Below are 12,836 nucleotides of genomic sequence, written 5' to 3'. Positions count from 1 at the left end.
GCGGGAGGATGAAGAGACGGTGAAGGAAGGTTTTGCACCTGCTGCCAGTCCTGTTGGCCATACAGTTAGTACAGCGAGTAGTGTAAGTAGTGCTGCTAGCAAACGGACTAGCTGCTTACTGTGTGTTGGCAGTGCTCTGAACATTTTTCATAGAATGAAATTATCCTCATAATAATAATCCTCATAATAATAATATCCTCATAATAACTTGGGACCTTCTTTCATTTCAACAGATGTGTACATGGAAAACTTTGAGGAGGCAAAGCAATTAATTTAGAGTTGGATGATGCTTGCTGGGGATGGTCTCTATTATAAAGTGAGCTGAAGCCTGTTTCTGTCGGTATACGCTGTATCTGGCTGTTCATGTTGTTGCTCTTATCATGGAAGACTTGGATGGCCTTTGTACAGTCAACGCGCCTGGGTTCCACCCACCGAAACCCAACTCTACAATTATAACCCATCAGACATCTTCAGATTCCTGGTCACAACCCCTGGCCTCCTAATTTTTAGGATCAGACTTCACATGAGTTTCCTAAAATGCTTCTTTGTTGCAAATAGTTTGTATAATGGCAGAAGTAGGTAGCCGTTGATGGCATATAGCCCTGCAGAGACCCTGGTCATCCATATACACTCTAGTAAGTGCATATACTGTAGCTCCCCCATACGTGGATTTAACTCCTTTGTGCACTGGCGCACGGTTTCTTGTGTTCTATTTACCACCTCCCAGGGAGGTCTCCTCATGAAGGGCTAGATGTATAGGTCGAGATTTAGAATGTGTTGTAATTTAGCTGGTTGCAAAGTCTGAGATCACCTGCTTTCTAGCCAGGACATTTGAAAAATCATTAAACCATGAGGATTCTGTTGGTGTTGGTTTTGATGTATAGTTCTATAAATTTTATCCCAAATACAGAGCCACGTAACCATGACTACCATCAGGATGTAGACCAGTCTCCATGTTCAAAGGCTTCAAATAGTTCCTACCTCAGCAGCCTGGATAAGCTTGACTTTCTGTGAGAGGCTTAGCTCTGAGCCACCTGAGCTAGTGATTTCTTGGCAGTTTGGAGATAGACCTTTCTGAAAAATGTGCCCAGTGGTGGGAGTGGAAACTTGTGGGGTGTGTGCCTTTCTGTTTTTTCTAGTTTGACTAGATACCATTACCCTTGATCCTCAAAGAAAAGACTTAAGACATGAAAAGGAGGATGAAGCCAGAGCTCTGAAGATGTGGGTTACTTTCTGAAAGAAATGAAACGATATGCCCCTGTTAGCCTTCAAAAAGAAAAGATACTGCCTCACAGGGTCCTGCCACCTGGGTTCAGACACTGGGGTTCCCAGGGCACATAGAGGTGGGTGGCAGCTAAGTGCTTATCCTCTGTCCTGGCTCCAGAACCTTCATCAGCCCTCCTCTGCCATTTCTTCCTGAATTTACATCTTGAACTCCAAGCCCAAAGGCCTGGGCGGCTTTCGTTTGACTTCCTTCCCCACTTAGACACCATCCATTGAGTTTCCCATGAGACAGAGTAGCAAGACCTTGTCTGGTGACAGGGAGCCCATTCAGAGAGGCTCACTTGGGTAACAGGGCTCCTCCTTTGATCTCCACAGACGACAAGTTACCAGCTTCAAGTCTGACGATTCTGACGGTTTTGTTTACTTTGCAGTATGAAAGCATAAGCTCCTAGGATGAAAAGCTCTGCCTATATACCAGATAACAGTACAGTTAGACCCCAGGAGAATAAAAACCTGCTGTCTCCAATTAAAGAAATGTGTGGAGATTTTCTTTTCCTTTTCTGTACCTCTGTTAAAAGTATAAACATTTATAGCCTCTGTGTTCTAATAAACCTACCTGTGGAGGGGCACTTGGGATCTGCTGGTGGAGAAGACAGGAGGGCTCATGGCGCACAGACAAAAGGGGCCAGCCCTCTCCCTTTCTCTGCAGAAAGAAAGAAGTGAGGTCTTCTATAAGGAAGGGGGAGGGAGGAGGGAAGAAAGGAGGGAGATGGAAGAAAGGAGGGATATTTCAGCTAAGCCTCAGTGATGGAGGTGGAGAAGAGTTTTTTCTTACAGAGGAAAGAGCTAATTGAGGAGGTCCCTAGCCTACAACAGGTCAGTGTGTTGTGGAACCAAGAGAAGGCTGTTGCAGCTGGTGGTGGGTGTGGTTGGAGGGCAGGGCCTGGGTCATGTGGGGGTATAGGCCGTGGAAAGAGTTGACTATTTTGTTTTTAGAGAAATAGGTTTGAAATAGAGAGCTGACATGGCCTGATGGACAAGGTTAAAAGATCCCTCTGTTTGCTACATAGGTAGAGAAGCAAATTTGTAACCAGTGAGGAGATGCAAGGGTTCTCTCAGATAGCCCAGAGGGGCTGGTGGGAAGTGATCAGATCTGAGTGATGATTTGAAGGCTGACCCAATGGGACCTGTGACTGGGTTGGTACAGGTCGAGTAAGGGAAGGAGAATGGATCAAGGATGACTTTTGGGCTTTGGAGCCCATAGGGGAAGGGATGTGTTGTGTGACCAGATAAGGAGGATGGGGGGGGCAGTTCGTGGTGGAGGGAGGAGGTGGGAAATTGCAGCAAATAAAGACTTTGGACTGGCCAAGTGTGAGATGCCTATAGACATCCAGCCTGAGGTGCTAAGGAGTCCATGCATAGCCGAGTCTGGAGTGTGAGGGGGCAGTCAGACATTCAAGTCATTCATCTGTAGGAACTTTGTGTCTTGTGGAATCTTCTAGTATTTTAGAAAACACTTAGTTGTTTGAGTTGTCTGGTCCCTGAGACTGATACCTGGAAACATGGCTGCAGTTTGATGGGCTTTCTCAGGTCCCTTCTGGAAGGACACATTCACAGGACGAGGTGATGAGACCCTCCCACAGCCATACCGACTATATTACGTAGCAATAGTTCTGAATACTTCTTAAGACTGAGGCAGTCATTTTTCTGGATTCTTTAATACACGTCCTCTTTATTAAGTCAGATAAATTTCTATTTCTGTGTGTTCTCAGTAGAGTGCAGAGCAATACTTAAGATCAAACAAATTGTTACTCGTATTTACATTTCAAAGTTTCCTGAAAATAACCCAATCATACGCATGCCAGGTGTTTGTGTCTGTGTGTCTCAGACACAAAATTTGGGCTCTATTGTCCCTTTGTTGTACCCTAATGTTAGCCCATTAGTGTACAGTCACTGTGGCCATCAAGTGGGTGATAGATCAGAAGACTACAAAGAAAGAGGAATGACTGATGCCCCGGTATGGAAAAAGGGAAAAAAACCCACCTATTTGTTATGTTTTGGATAAGTTTCCCCATTTGAACTCTCTCTGTCTTAAGTTCTACTTCTCCCTTAAAAAAAAAAAAAAAAAAAAAGGTGATTTATTTAAATAGTTAATTTCTGCACCCAACGTGGGGCTTGAGCTCATGATCCCAAGATCGAGAGTTGCATGCTCTTCCCACTGAGCCAGCCAGGTGCCCCCTACTTCTTCTTTTTATTTCAATTTCTTAAGTCACTTTTGCATTCTCCTAAAGAAGCACCTTTCATCTACTTCAACTGGGACATTTACCTTATTCCTTAAGCTACTGTTCTCTCTAGGTATCCTTGTGTTTCTAATATTGGCCATCTTCACTTTTTGTGGAGGTAATTTCTTCTGACTGACAAGTACTGTCTCCCTGGAGGGAGCTTCTGAATATACGAGCACATCACTGGCTCCCCCGTGGTCTCACACATGTTGCCAGTCTGGTGCCCGGGGCTGCGGGCTCAGTGCCCAGGCTGTGTTGTCCATTTCCAAGCTCTGGAAAAGCCAGTAGGTAGGCTTTTCAGATGAGCAGCAGATGCCCAAGCACACTCTGGAAAATATAGTCTTCTGTCTTTTCTGCAGTTTAACAGGGGATGACCCTGAGCCAATTACTGGATTTCTCTAGGCTTCTGTTCCCTCCTCTGTAAGTGAGGATAATTATAACCCACCTCCAATATTTGAATTAAATGAAATCCTGGAAAGCCTGAGCAGAGTACCTGCTACATAAAAGGAGCTCAGTGACTTTTGGTTTCTGTCCTAACCCCTCTGAGGCACACAAGCCAGTAAGCGGCTATTCATAAAGACAGATCAAGCTTCTAATGCAAGTGAGACTGGAAAGACCAAGGAAAATCAATAGTCAAGACAAAGTAGAGAACAGTGCAGTAAAGGATTCTCAAAGTCTCATTCCAGGACCTGCAGCATCAACATCACTTGGGAGCTTGTGAGATGCAAATTCTCAGAGACACTGTGGACCCAGTCAGTCTGTGTTTCACAAGCTCCACGGGTACTTCTGATGCACACTGAGGTTTGCATCACTCAATTGCACACTGCATCATCTCAGGTTACACACTGAGAACCACTGGTCTATAGTAAACCCAACAGATACGGGGTGAGGGACTGTGGTGCGTATTTCTGCATTTGTATGTGAGCACACACACCAACGTATGTACAGTGTTTGTAACTGTTGGACCTGTAATCGAGCATGGTGATATCGACAAAATCCCACCAAACTGGCAGTTAATAACCCATTGTTCTTTGGTACAATTTTCTAAACAGGGATATACCTAGGATGCTTGTTTTCAATGACTTTGCTCTAAAATCACTTTGGCTTTAAAAGTATCAATTCACCAACTTTCTTCTTTCTTCCCCTAGGAAATTCCACTTACTTGGATGATCATGGACCGCCTCCTAGTAAGGTAAGGTCTTTGCCTGTGGCACAGATCCTAGATCCCCTTTCCTTTCTCAGTCCCTACAGCCTCCAACAATCCCAACCAGAGCCCTCCTGGCCCTGAATTGTTTACAGGAAAGTAGATGACAGACATCAAGTTCATCTTTGACATAGAGTGAGGAGAAGAACCTATAAGCAGTTTTGGCCTGATTTTTAAGGGTCAGAATAGTCCAGTGACCTCTTAGTGGAGTTCCCCACTACTATTTACTCTCTTAAGCTCAGTGAACGCCAATCAATATACCAAAGAATGAGAATAATGAAGACAGCTTGGATCACTTATGATGATGACCTACAAAGTAGAGTTTTAAGCACCCAGTAAGCTTAGAGGCTGGAAATTTATCTCAAAGTTGGCTTTTGAGCTTGTGGGATTCGAAGACATACTCTACTCTTTGTAAGACTGTAAGCTTTGGAACAAGGTCTTCCTGGGGGCATCACCAGCTCTGCCACTCACTGTATGACATTGGACAAACTATGTAATACTAGGAGCCTCAGTTTTTTTATGTGCAAAGGGGGATTAACCATAGTACCCACAGTACAGGACATCTAACAGTATCCAATGAGCTGATCTATGACATTCAGCCCCTGGCATGCAATAAGCATTAAATAAACAGTGGCTCATGTTAACTAGACTGGAGGAACATTACGATTATTGATGAATGGCTCAGTGGTATTTATCACAGTTATGACTAGCTCTGCCACTTGGTCCACTGCATATATAGTGGGGGCTTGTGATGCTGGCGGGCACCGGGAATACAAACATGAAACAAAACAAGAGTGACAGAACAAAATAAGCCCTATCCTGAAGGAGCAAAAGCATATGAAAGTTCGATACCATCCATGGATAAGAACCATGTCTAGCTCCTCTTGGCATCCCCACACCCTTGCAGTAGGACATCGTGACTATTCATTAAATTTAACTGAATTGGACCATGGAATCCAGAGCTGGAATCTAAATAAGGTCTTCTGGCTCCCAGCCCAGGTTTCTTCCACTCAGCCAGTGTTCTCAAACTTGAGCTTGCCTCAGAGTTTCCTGAAGGCTTACTAAAACCCGGATTGCTGGGCCCAGACCCCTGAGTATCTGATTCTGTAGGTCTGGTGTAGGACCCGAGAACTTGCATTTCTAACAATCTCTCAAGTGTTGCTGATGGTGCTGTTCTTGGGACCATGTTTGCTTTAAAGGCCATGAATCTAGAGAAAACAATGTCCCTGGACATTTTCTGTGTTGTTTTTTACTGCTGATGGCCTAGAGAGAGTGGTATGGCTTATTTTATAAAGGCTACTTAGTCATGTAATGATGACTCACTGTTGTAACTCATCTTACAGTGAAAACAAATTTTCTTTGGAAAACAAACAGTCTGGAAGGGAAGATGAGTGGGTGTGGGGGAGAAGAACGGTGTGGATGCCCTGCTAGGTTCCTGCACCACTAACTGTACTTCTCTCCCAAGAGGAGTCCAGCAAACCGCCCCCTACTTTCTATGTTCTGCAGGAAAAGGGGGTGAGGCTGGCTGTGTGGGACCCATCAGCTGTTTGTCTCAGTGGCATGTTGGGACACTATTTAGGGTTTCAGGTTTGATAAATGGGGTTTTATCTAGCAGAGAGACCCAGGCCCACTTCATATAAACTTGCCTTCTTGATGTGATCCTTGGTAACTGGCTTGGGACCACCTCCTTAATTTGCCTAGGGTCCTTGACCTTGCTGAGCTGGCCACCCTGCCTGCCTCTTTACTAGTATCCTTGGTGCCTGGATTCTGTATTTGCTGGATTCTCTCCCCTTGCCCGTGTGAAGCTTATCTTGGTTCTGCCTTCCCCCACCCCTGCAGCCTGGTCTTTACCCCTCCCTCTTCCCCCACGCCCAGCCAGAGCTCCCTGTGACACCCAGAAATGATCAGGTCATATCAGATCATTTTAGACCACTTTCAGGCTCAATCCATTTATATCAATTCTATTCCAAGTTCAAAATTGTGAATATAATCTCCGTCAACCAGCAGAATGTGACAGATTTTTTTACTATAACTGTATTTTCATTATCTAGGAGTGGAGTAGCAAAAACAGTTTTGACTTCCTAAGCAGTAGCCAAAATAAGAAGAATACAAAAATGAGTAAAAATAATGTTGGTATGTTAACATCTTTTCATCCATGCTTATTACTTCTGCCAGGGTGGAAATGAATCCCAGAAATGATAAAGTCAGACTTTTAGATTAAGGTCCCTTGAATGTCCCCTGAAGTTGGGCCTTGGTTAGTTGGGTCCATCGACCCCTGGGGTCTCCAGGACCAGGGTGGCATCCAGAGGAGACGGACTCACATATGTGTGACCTCCAGAATGCACCCCTAGCCTGGCACGGAAAAGCAAGACTGAGGGCAGACCCATCATTTTCATATGTGTTTAGCATTCATAAATAACTTTCTGATGCCAAGATCGAAAGAGCTGTGATCTAGATAAAATAAGGTTTTTAAACCCTGAAAATGTACTGAGTTTTACAGGCGAGTTCTCATTTTATTAAAAGTTCATTCCACGAGTTTCACATTCCACAAGTAATAGCCATTTAGGGAATGGGGTGTGTGCCACATAGCACACAGAGCCCAGGGCTTCCTTCTCGCCAGAATTTTCATTAAAAGAAAAAAAAAAAGCCTCTGAATTTTTTACTTGTTTTTAAAATCTGCTTTAATCTCACAGCTCACCTCCATTTTTAATCTAAGTCATTATTTAAAGGCGGATGTTAGTATTTTCTTCTGTGAACCACTTTTTACTACCATTTTGTGTGCACGCAGAACACATGGCTTAAGGTTAGAGCCCTGCTAAGAATGAACACATAGATCTCTACTGAATGAATTAGAAGGATATTCTTGAGAACAAAAACAGACATGCAGCGGCCAGGATTGTGCAATCACACTTCCTATGAAGTTGTGTGTATGGGATATGTGTGTACAGAGAAAAGCCTGGAAGAATAGTAGTTTTTTCTCTGGATGGTGAGCTTTCAAGAGATTTTTACTCTTAACTTTTTTTTTTTTTTGTATTTTTTTATTTCATTAGAGTAATGCCCACTCAACCTAAAGATCAGGGTGGGGGGTGGGGAATGGAGGGAGAAAGCCCTCATGCAAGAGAAGATGAGGGTCAGGCTAGAAAGCCGTGCTGCTCGGACCTCTGCAGCTGCTTCTGCAGTTCATGACACCCGAGGGCAACCTGATCTCTGAGGGTTGTTATCTTTTCCTGCTCCACTTCACTTGGCCCGTGGGTCCCCACACAAGCCGCTGGTGACAGCAATGATAAATTCGGGTGGTAGCAAATAGGATGTGGGGATTGTTTCATACATGTATGTTGGGTCCCAAATCTGATAGATAAGGAGAGCTGGTCTAAGCAACTCAAGAAAAATAAAAGCACTGTCCATAGCTGGTGTCTGTCCTTTCCTAGTGGCAGGCACCCCGCTAAGAACTTTGCATAGAGGGCACCTGGGTGGCCCAGTTGGTTGAGCAACTGCCTTCAGCTCAGGTCATGATCATGGAATCCCGGGATCGAGTCCCACAGCAGGCTCCCTGCTCAATGGGAGGTCTGCTTCTCCCTCTGACCTTCCCCCTCTCAAGTTCTCTCTCTCTCTCAAATAAATAAGAGAAATCTTTTTTTTTTTTTTTAAAGAATTTTGCATGCGAATTTAGTCTTGGTAAAACCCTATGGAAGAGGAAATCATTTTTTTAAAATTAAAGGATAGTTGACATACAATATTATATTCGTTTCAGGTGTACAACCTGTATTGTAGTGATTGGAATTTATTACATTATGCAATGCTTATCATGGTACATGTAGTTAACATGTAGTTAACCTTCTGTCACCATGCAAAGTTATAGCATTACTGACCTATATGCTGAACTTTACATACCCGTGATTTACTTATTTTATAGCTGGAAGCCTATACCTCTTAATCCTCTTCAATGTTTTCACACCTTACCCCACACTCTCCTTCTAGCAACTACTAGTTTATTCTCTGTATTTTGAGTCTGTTTTTGTTTTGTTGGTTTAATTATTTTGTTTTTAGATTTTACATATAAGTGAAATTATGTAGTATCTGTCTTTGTCTGATGTACTTCACTTTCACTTAGCATAAGATCCTCTACATCTGTCCATTTTGTCACACACAGCAAGATTTCATTCTTTTTTATGGCTGAGTAATATTCCTCTGTGTGTGTGTGTGTGTGTGTGTACACATATATATCACATCTTCTTTACCAGTTTATCTATATATAGACATAAGTTGCTTCCATACCTTGACTATTGTAAATAATGCTGCAGTGAACATGGGGGTGCATATAACTTTCCAAATTAGTGTTTTTGTTTTCTTTGACTAAATATCCAGAACTGCAATTGCTGGATCATATGATGTTTCTATTTTTAATTTTTTGAGGACCCTACATACTATTTTCTGTAGTGGCTGTACCAATTTACATTCCCACCAGCAATGCACAAGTGTTCCCTTGTCTCCACATCCTCATCAGCACTTGGTATTTCTTGTCTTTTTGATACTAGCCATTCTGACTGATGTGAGGTGTTATCTTATTGTGGATTTGGTTTGTATTTCCCTGATGATTAGTGATGTTTAGCATTTTTTCATGTGTCTGTTGGCCTTCTATTTGTTTTCTTTGGAAAAATGCTTATTCAAGCCCTCTGCCTATTTTTAAACTAGATTCTTTGTTTTTTGGTGTTGAGTTGTGTGAGTTCTTTATGTGTCTTGGATATTAACCCCTTATTGGGTATATCATTTGTGAATATCTTCTAATTCACCAGGTTATCTTTTTATTTTGTTGGTGTACATATATATACATATGAATTTTTTCTGTGCAAAAGGCTTTTAGTTTGTTATAGTGCCAATTGACTTTTGCTTTTGCTGCCCTTGCTTGAGAAGACATATCCAAAAAAAATATATTACTAATGCTGACACCCAAGAAGCTACTCCTTATGTCTTCTTTTAGGAGTTTTATGGTTTAAGGTCTCACATTTAGGTCTTTAATCCAATCTGAGTTTGTTTTTGTGTATAGTGTAAGAAAGTAGTCCACTTTCATTCTTTTGCATGTAGTGTCCAGTTCTCCCAGCAGCATTTATTGAAGAGATGTCTTTTCTCCAATGTGTATCTTTGTCTCCTGCATTGTAGATTAATTGACCCTATAATGGTGGGTTCATTTCTGGCCTCTTGTAGTTTGTTTCATTGATGTGTGTGCCTATTTTTATGCCCATACATACTGTTTTGATTACTGTAGTTTTATAGGACAGATTGAGATTCAGGAGTGTGATAACTTCATTTTGTTCTTCTTTTTCAAGATTGCTTTAACTAATCAGGGTCTTTTGTGGTTTTGTATAAATTTTAGGATTATTTGTTCTAGTTCTGTGAAAAATGCTATTGGAATTTTGGTAGAGATTGCTTTGGGTAGTGGGGACATTTTAATAATATTAATTTTTCTAATCCATGAGCATGGTATATTTTCCCTTCAATTTCTTTTATCTCCAATTTCATTCATCAGTGTCTTATAACTTTCAGAGTATAAGTCCTTCACCTCCTTGGTTAACTTTATTCCTATCTATTTTACTCTTTTGTTGTAATTGTAAATGGGATTGTTTTATTAATTTCTCTTCCTGCTAGTTTGTTCTTAGTGTATAGAAACATAACAGCATTCTGTATAGTAATTTGTATCCTGTAACTTTATTGAATTTGTTTATTAGTTCTGGTAGTGGTTTGATGGAGTTTCAGAGCTTTCTATATATATTATTACCATGTCATCTGAAAATAGTGAAACTGTTAGTGAGATTTCATCCTTACCAATTTTGATGCCTTTATTTCTTTTCCTTGTCTGATTGGTGTTGCTAGGACTTCTAATACTGTGTTGAATAAAATTGGTTATAGTAGGCATCCTTGTCTTGTACCTGATCTTAGAGCAAAAGCTTGTAGCTTTTCATTGTTGAATATGACATTAGTTGTGGATATGTCATATATGCATTTTTTATGTTGTGGTATGTTCCCTCTATACCCACTTTGTTGAAAGTGTTTTATAATGAATAAATGCTGGATTTTTTCAAATGCTTTTTCTGCATCTACTGCAATGATCATATGATTTTTATCTTTCATTTTGTTAATGTAATGTATCGCGTGGATTGAGTTGCAGATATCAAACCATCCTTGCATCCTCGGAATAAATCCCACTTGATCCTTTTAATATCTTGCTGAATTCAGTTTGCTAATATTTTGATGAGGAATTTTGCATCTATGTTCACCCAGGGATATTGGCTTGTAATTTTTTCTTGTAGCGTCTTTGTCTGATTTTGGTATCAGGGTATTGCTGCCCTATAGAATAAATTTGAAAGCATTCCTTCCTCTTCAATTTTTTTGGAATAGTTTGAGAAGGATAGGTATTAACTCCTCCTAAAATGTTTGATAGAATTGACTTGTGAAGCATCTGGTCTTGGACTTTTGTTTCTTGAGAGTTTTTCAATTTCTGACTCAATTTCATTACTAGCAACTAGTCTGTTCAGATTTTCTATTTCTTTCTGATTCAGTCTTAGGAGATTATATATATATTTTTAAAGATTTTATTTGTTTCGGAGAGGGAGAGCATGATGGGTGGGAGAGAGGGTGAAGCAGCCTCTTTACTGAGCAGAGATCCCAACACAAGTCTCAATCCCAGGACCTTGGGATCATGACCTGAGCCAAAGGCAGGCACTTAACCAGCTGAGCCACCCAGGTGCCCCAGAAGATTGTGTGTTTTAAGAATTTATCTGTTTCTTTGAGGTTGTCCAGTTTGTTGACATATAATTTTTTATAATAGTCTTTATAAAATCCTTTGTATTTCTCTGGTGTTGAATTTTACTTCTTTTTGATTTCTGCTTTTATTTATTTGAGTTCTCTTTTTTCTTTTTTAATTTGGCTAAAGGTTTATCAATTTTGTTTATCTCTTCAAAGAACTGGCTCTTAGTTTCAGTAATCTTTTTTATTTTTTTTAGTCTCTATTTTATTTATTTCCATCCTAATCTTTATAATTTTCTTACTTCTACTAATTTGCAGCTCTATTTTTTCTTCTTTCTCAAGTTCCTTTAGGGGTAAGGTTAGATCGTTCATTTGAGATTTTTCTTGTTTGTCAAATTAGGCCTGTATTGCCAGAAACTAACCCTTTAGACCTACTTTTCTGTTTCCCAAAGATTTGGGGATGTTGTGTTTCCATTTTCATTTGTCTTAAAGTATTTTTTAATTTCCAAGAGAGGAAATAATTTTTAATCCTTATTTTACAGATGAGGGAACTAGTTCATAGAGAAGCTGAATGACTTGCCAAGGGTCATGTTCTCAGTACTAGGCTTGGAATCATAACCCAAGGCTGTGTAGCCCCAGAGTCTATTTTTACCATTTCAAGATTACCTATATAAGTAGAAATATAATAAATTTTTACCTTATTTCTGGAATTTTACTCTTCATATAGTTATCTGGTAGATTAACTACAAGATAAGTTTTAACTCTAGTATACCAGAAAAAAAATAGTCATCACCATTTACTATCCAAGTCCAATGAACCTTTAAACTTTTTTTTATCAATCCAGTACATGTTTAATTTTTACCTCATCTTTTCCCTCCCAGTCTCTTTTGTATACATACCTACCTTCAGCATTTGTCCATTTATAGACTGCATATATAATACATTTTGGTGTACAAATATCATAAAAGGTTAGAGAACACTGTCCCACATTCATTTAGTAAAATGGGATTGTCCAGGTTCCTGATGCAAAATATTGTTTGATGAAGTCCTTCTGCTTGATGACTAACTCCATGAGAACACCATATGTATAAATATATATAAATGTAGTTAATTAATTAAATATATATATATATATATATATATATATATATAAATTTTGTCCTTAGATATATGTTGTTTCCTCATCAACTATTGAATTTGAGAGAACTAATCCAGGATGTCATCATCTGAAGGCTCAGAGTCTGTGGTTTTCCCTTTCACGATCAATATCATCGTCATGATTAGAGTTGCAAGTGCTGCTGTCTAACTCCAGCATTCATCTCTGGTTCCGCCTTCCCTGGTAAAACCTCTCCCTCTGTCAGTTTTCTTCTCTTTGTCATTATAGG

The 12,836-nt window shown here is 40.4% G+C and overlaps 1 protein-coding gene across 1 annotated transcript in view; it reads left to right on the top strand.

Annotated features, from left to right (window-relative positions):
• UST (uronyl 2-sulfotransferase) overlaps positions 1 to 12,836 on the top strand; it is a 298,701-nt gene that overhangs the window by 108,464 nt on the left and 177,401 nt on the right. The window contains exon 2 of the mRNA XM_045066253.1: positions 4,655 to 4,698. Coding sequence (XP_044922188.1) covers positions 4,655 to 4,698 — 44 coding nt within the window. The remainder of the gene's footprint in view (positions 1 to 4,654; positions 4,699 to 12,836) is intronic.

The sequence above is a fragment of the Mustela putorius genome, unplaced genomic scaffold (assembly GCF_011764305.1).
Source record: "Mustela putorius furo isolate JIRA1106 unplaced genomic scaffold, ASM1176430v1.1 tig00003863_pilon_pilon_pilon, whole genome shotgun sequence".
Classification (NCBI taxonomy): domain Eukaryota; kingdom Metazoa; phylum Chordata; class Mammalia; order Carnivora; family Mustelidae; genus Mustela; species Mustela putorius.
Note: the sequence above shows the minus strand (reverse complement) of the source record. Positions and strands in the feature narration are given on the sequence as shown.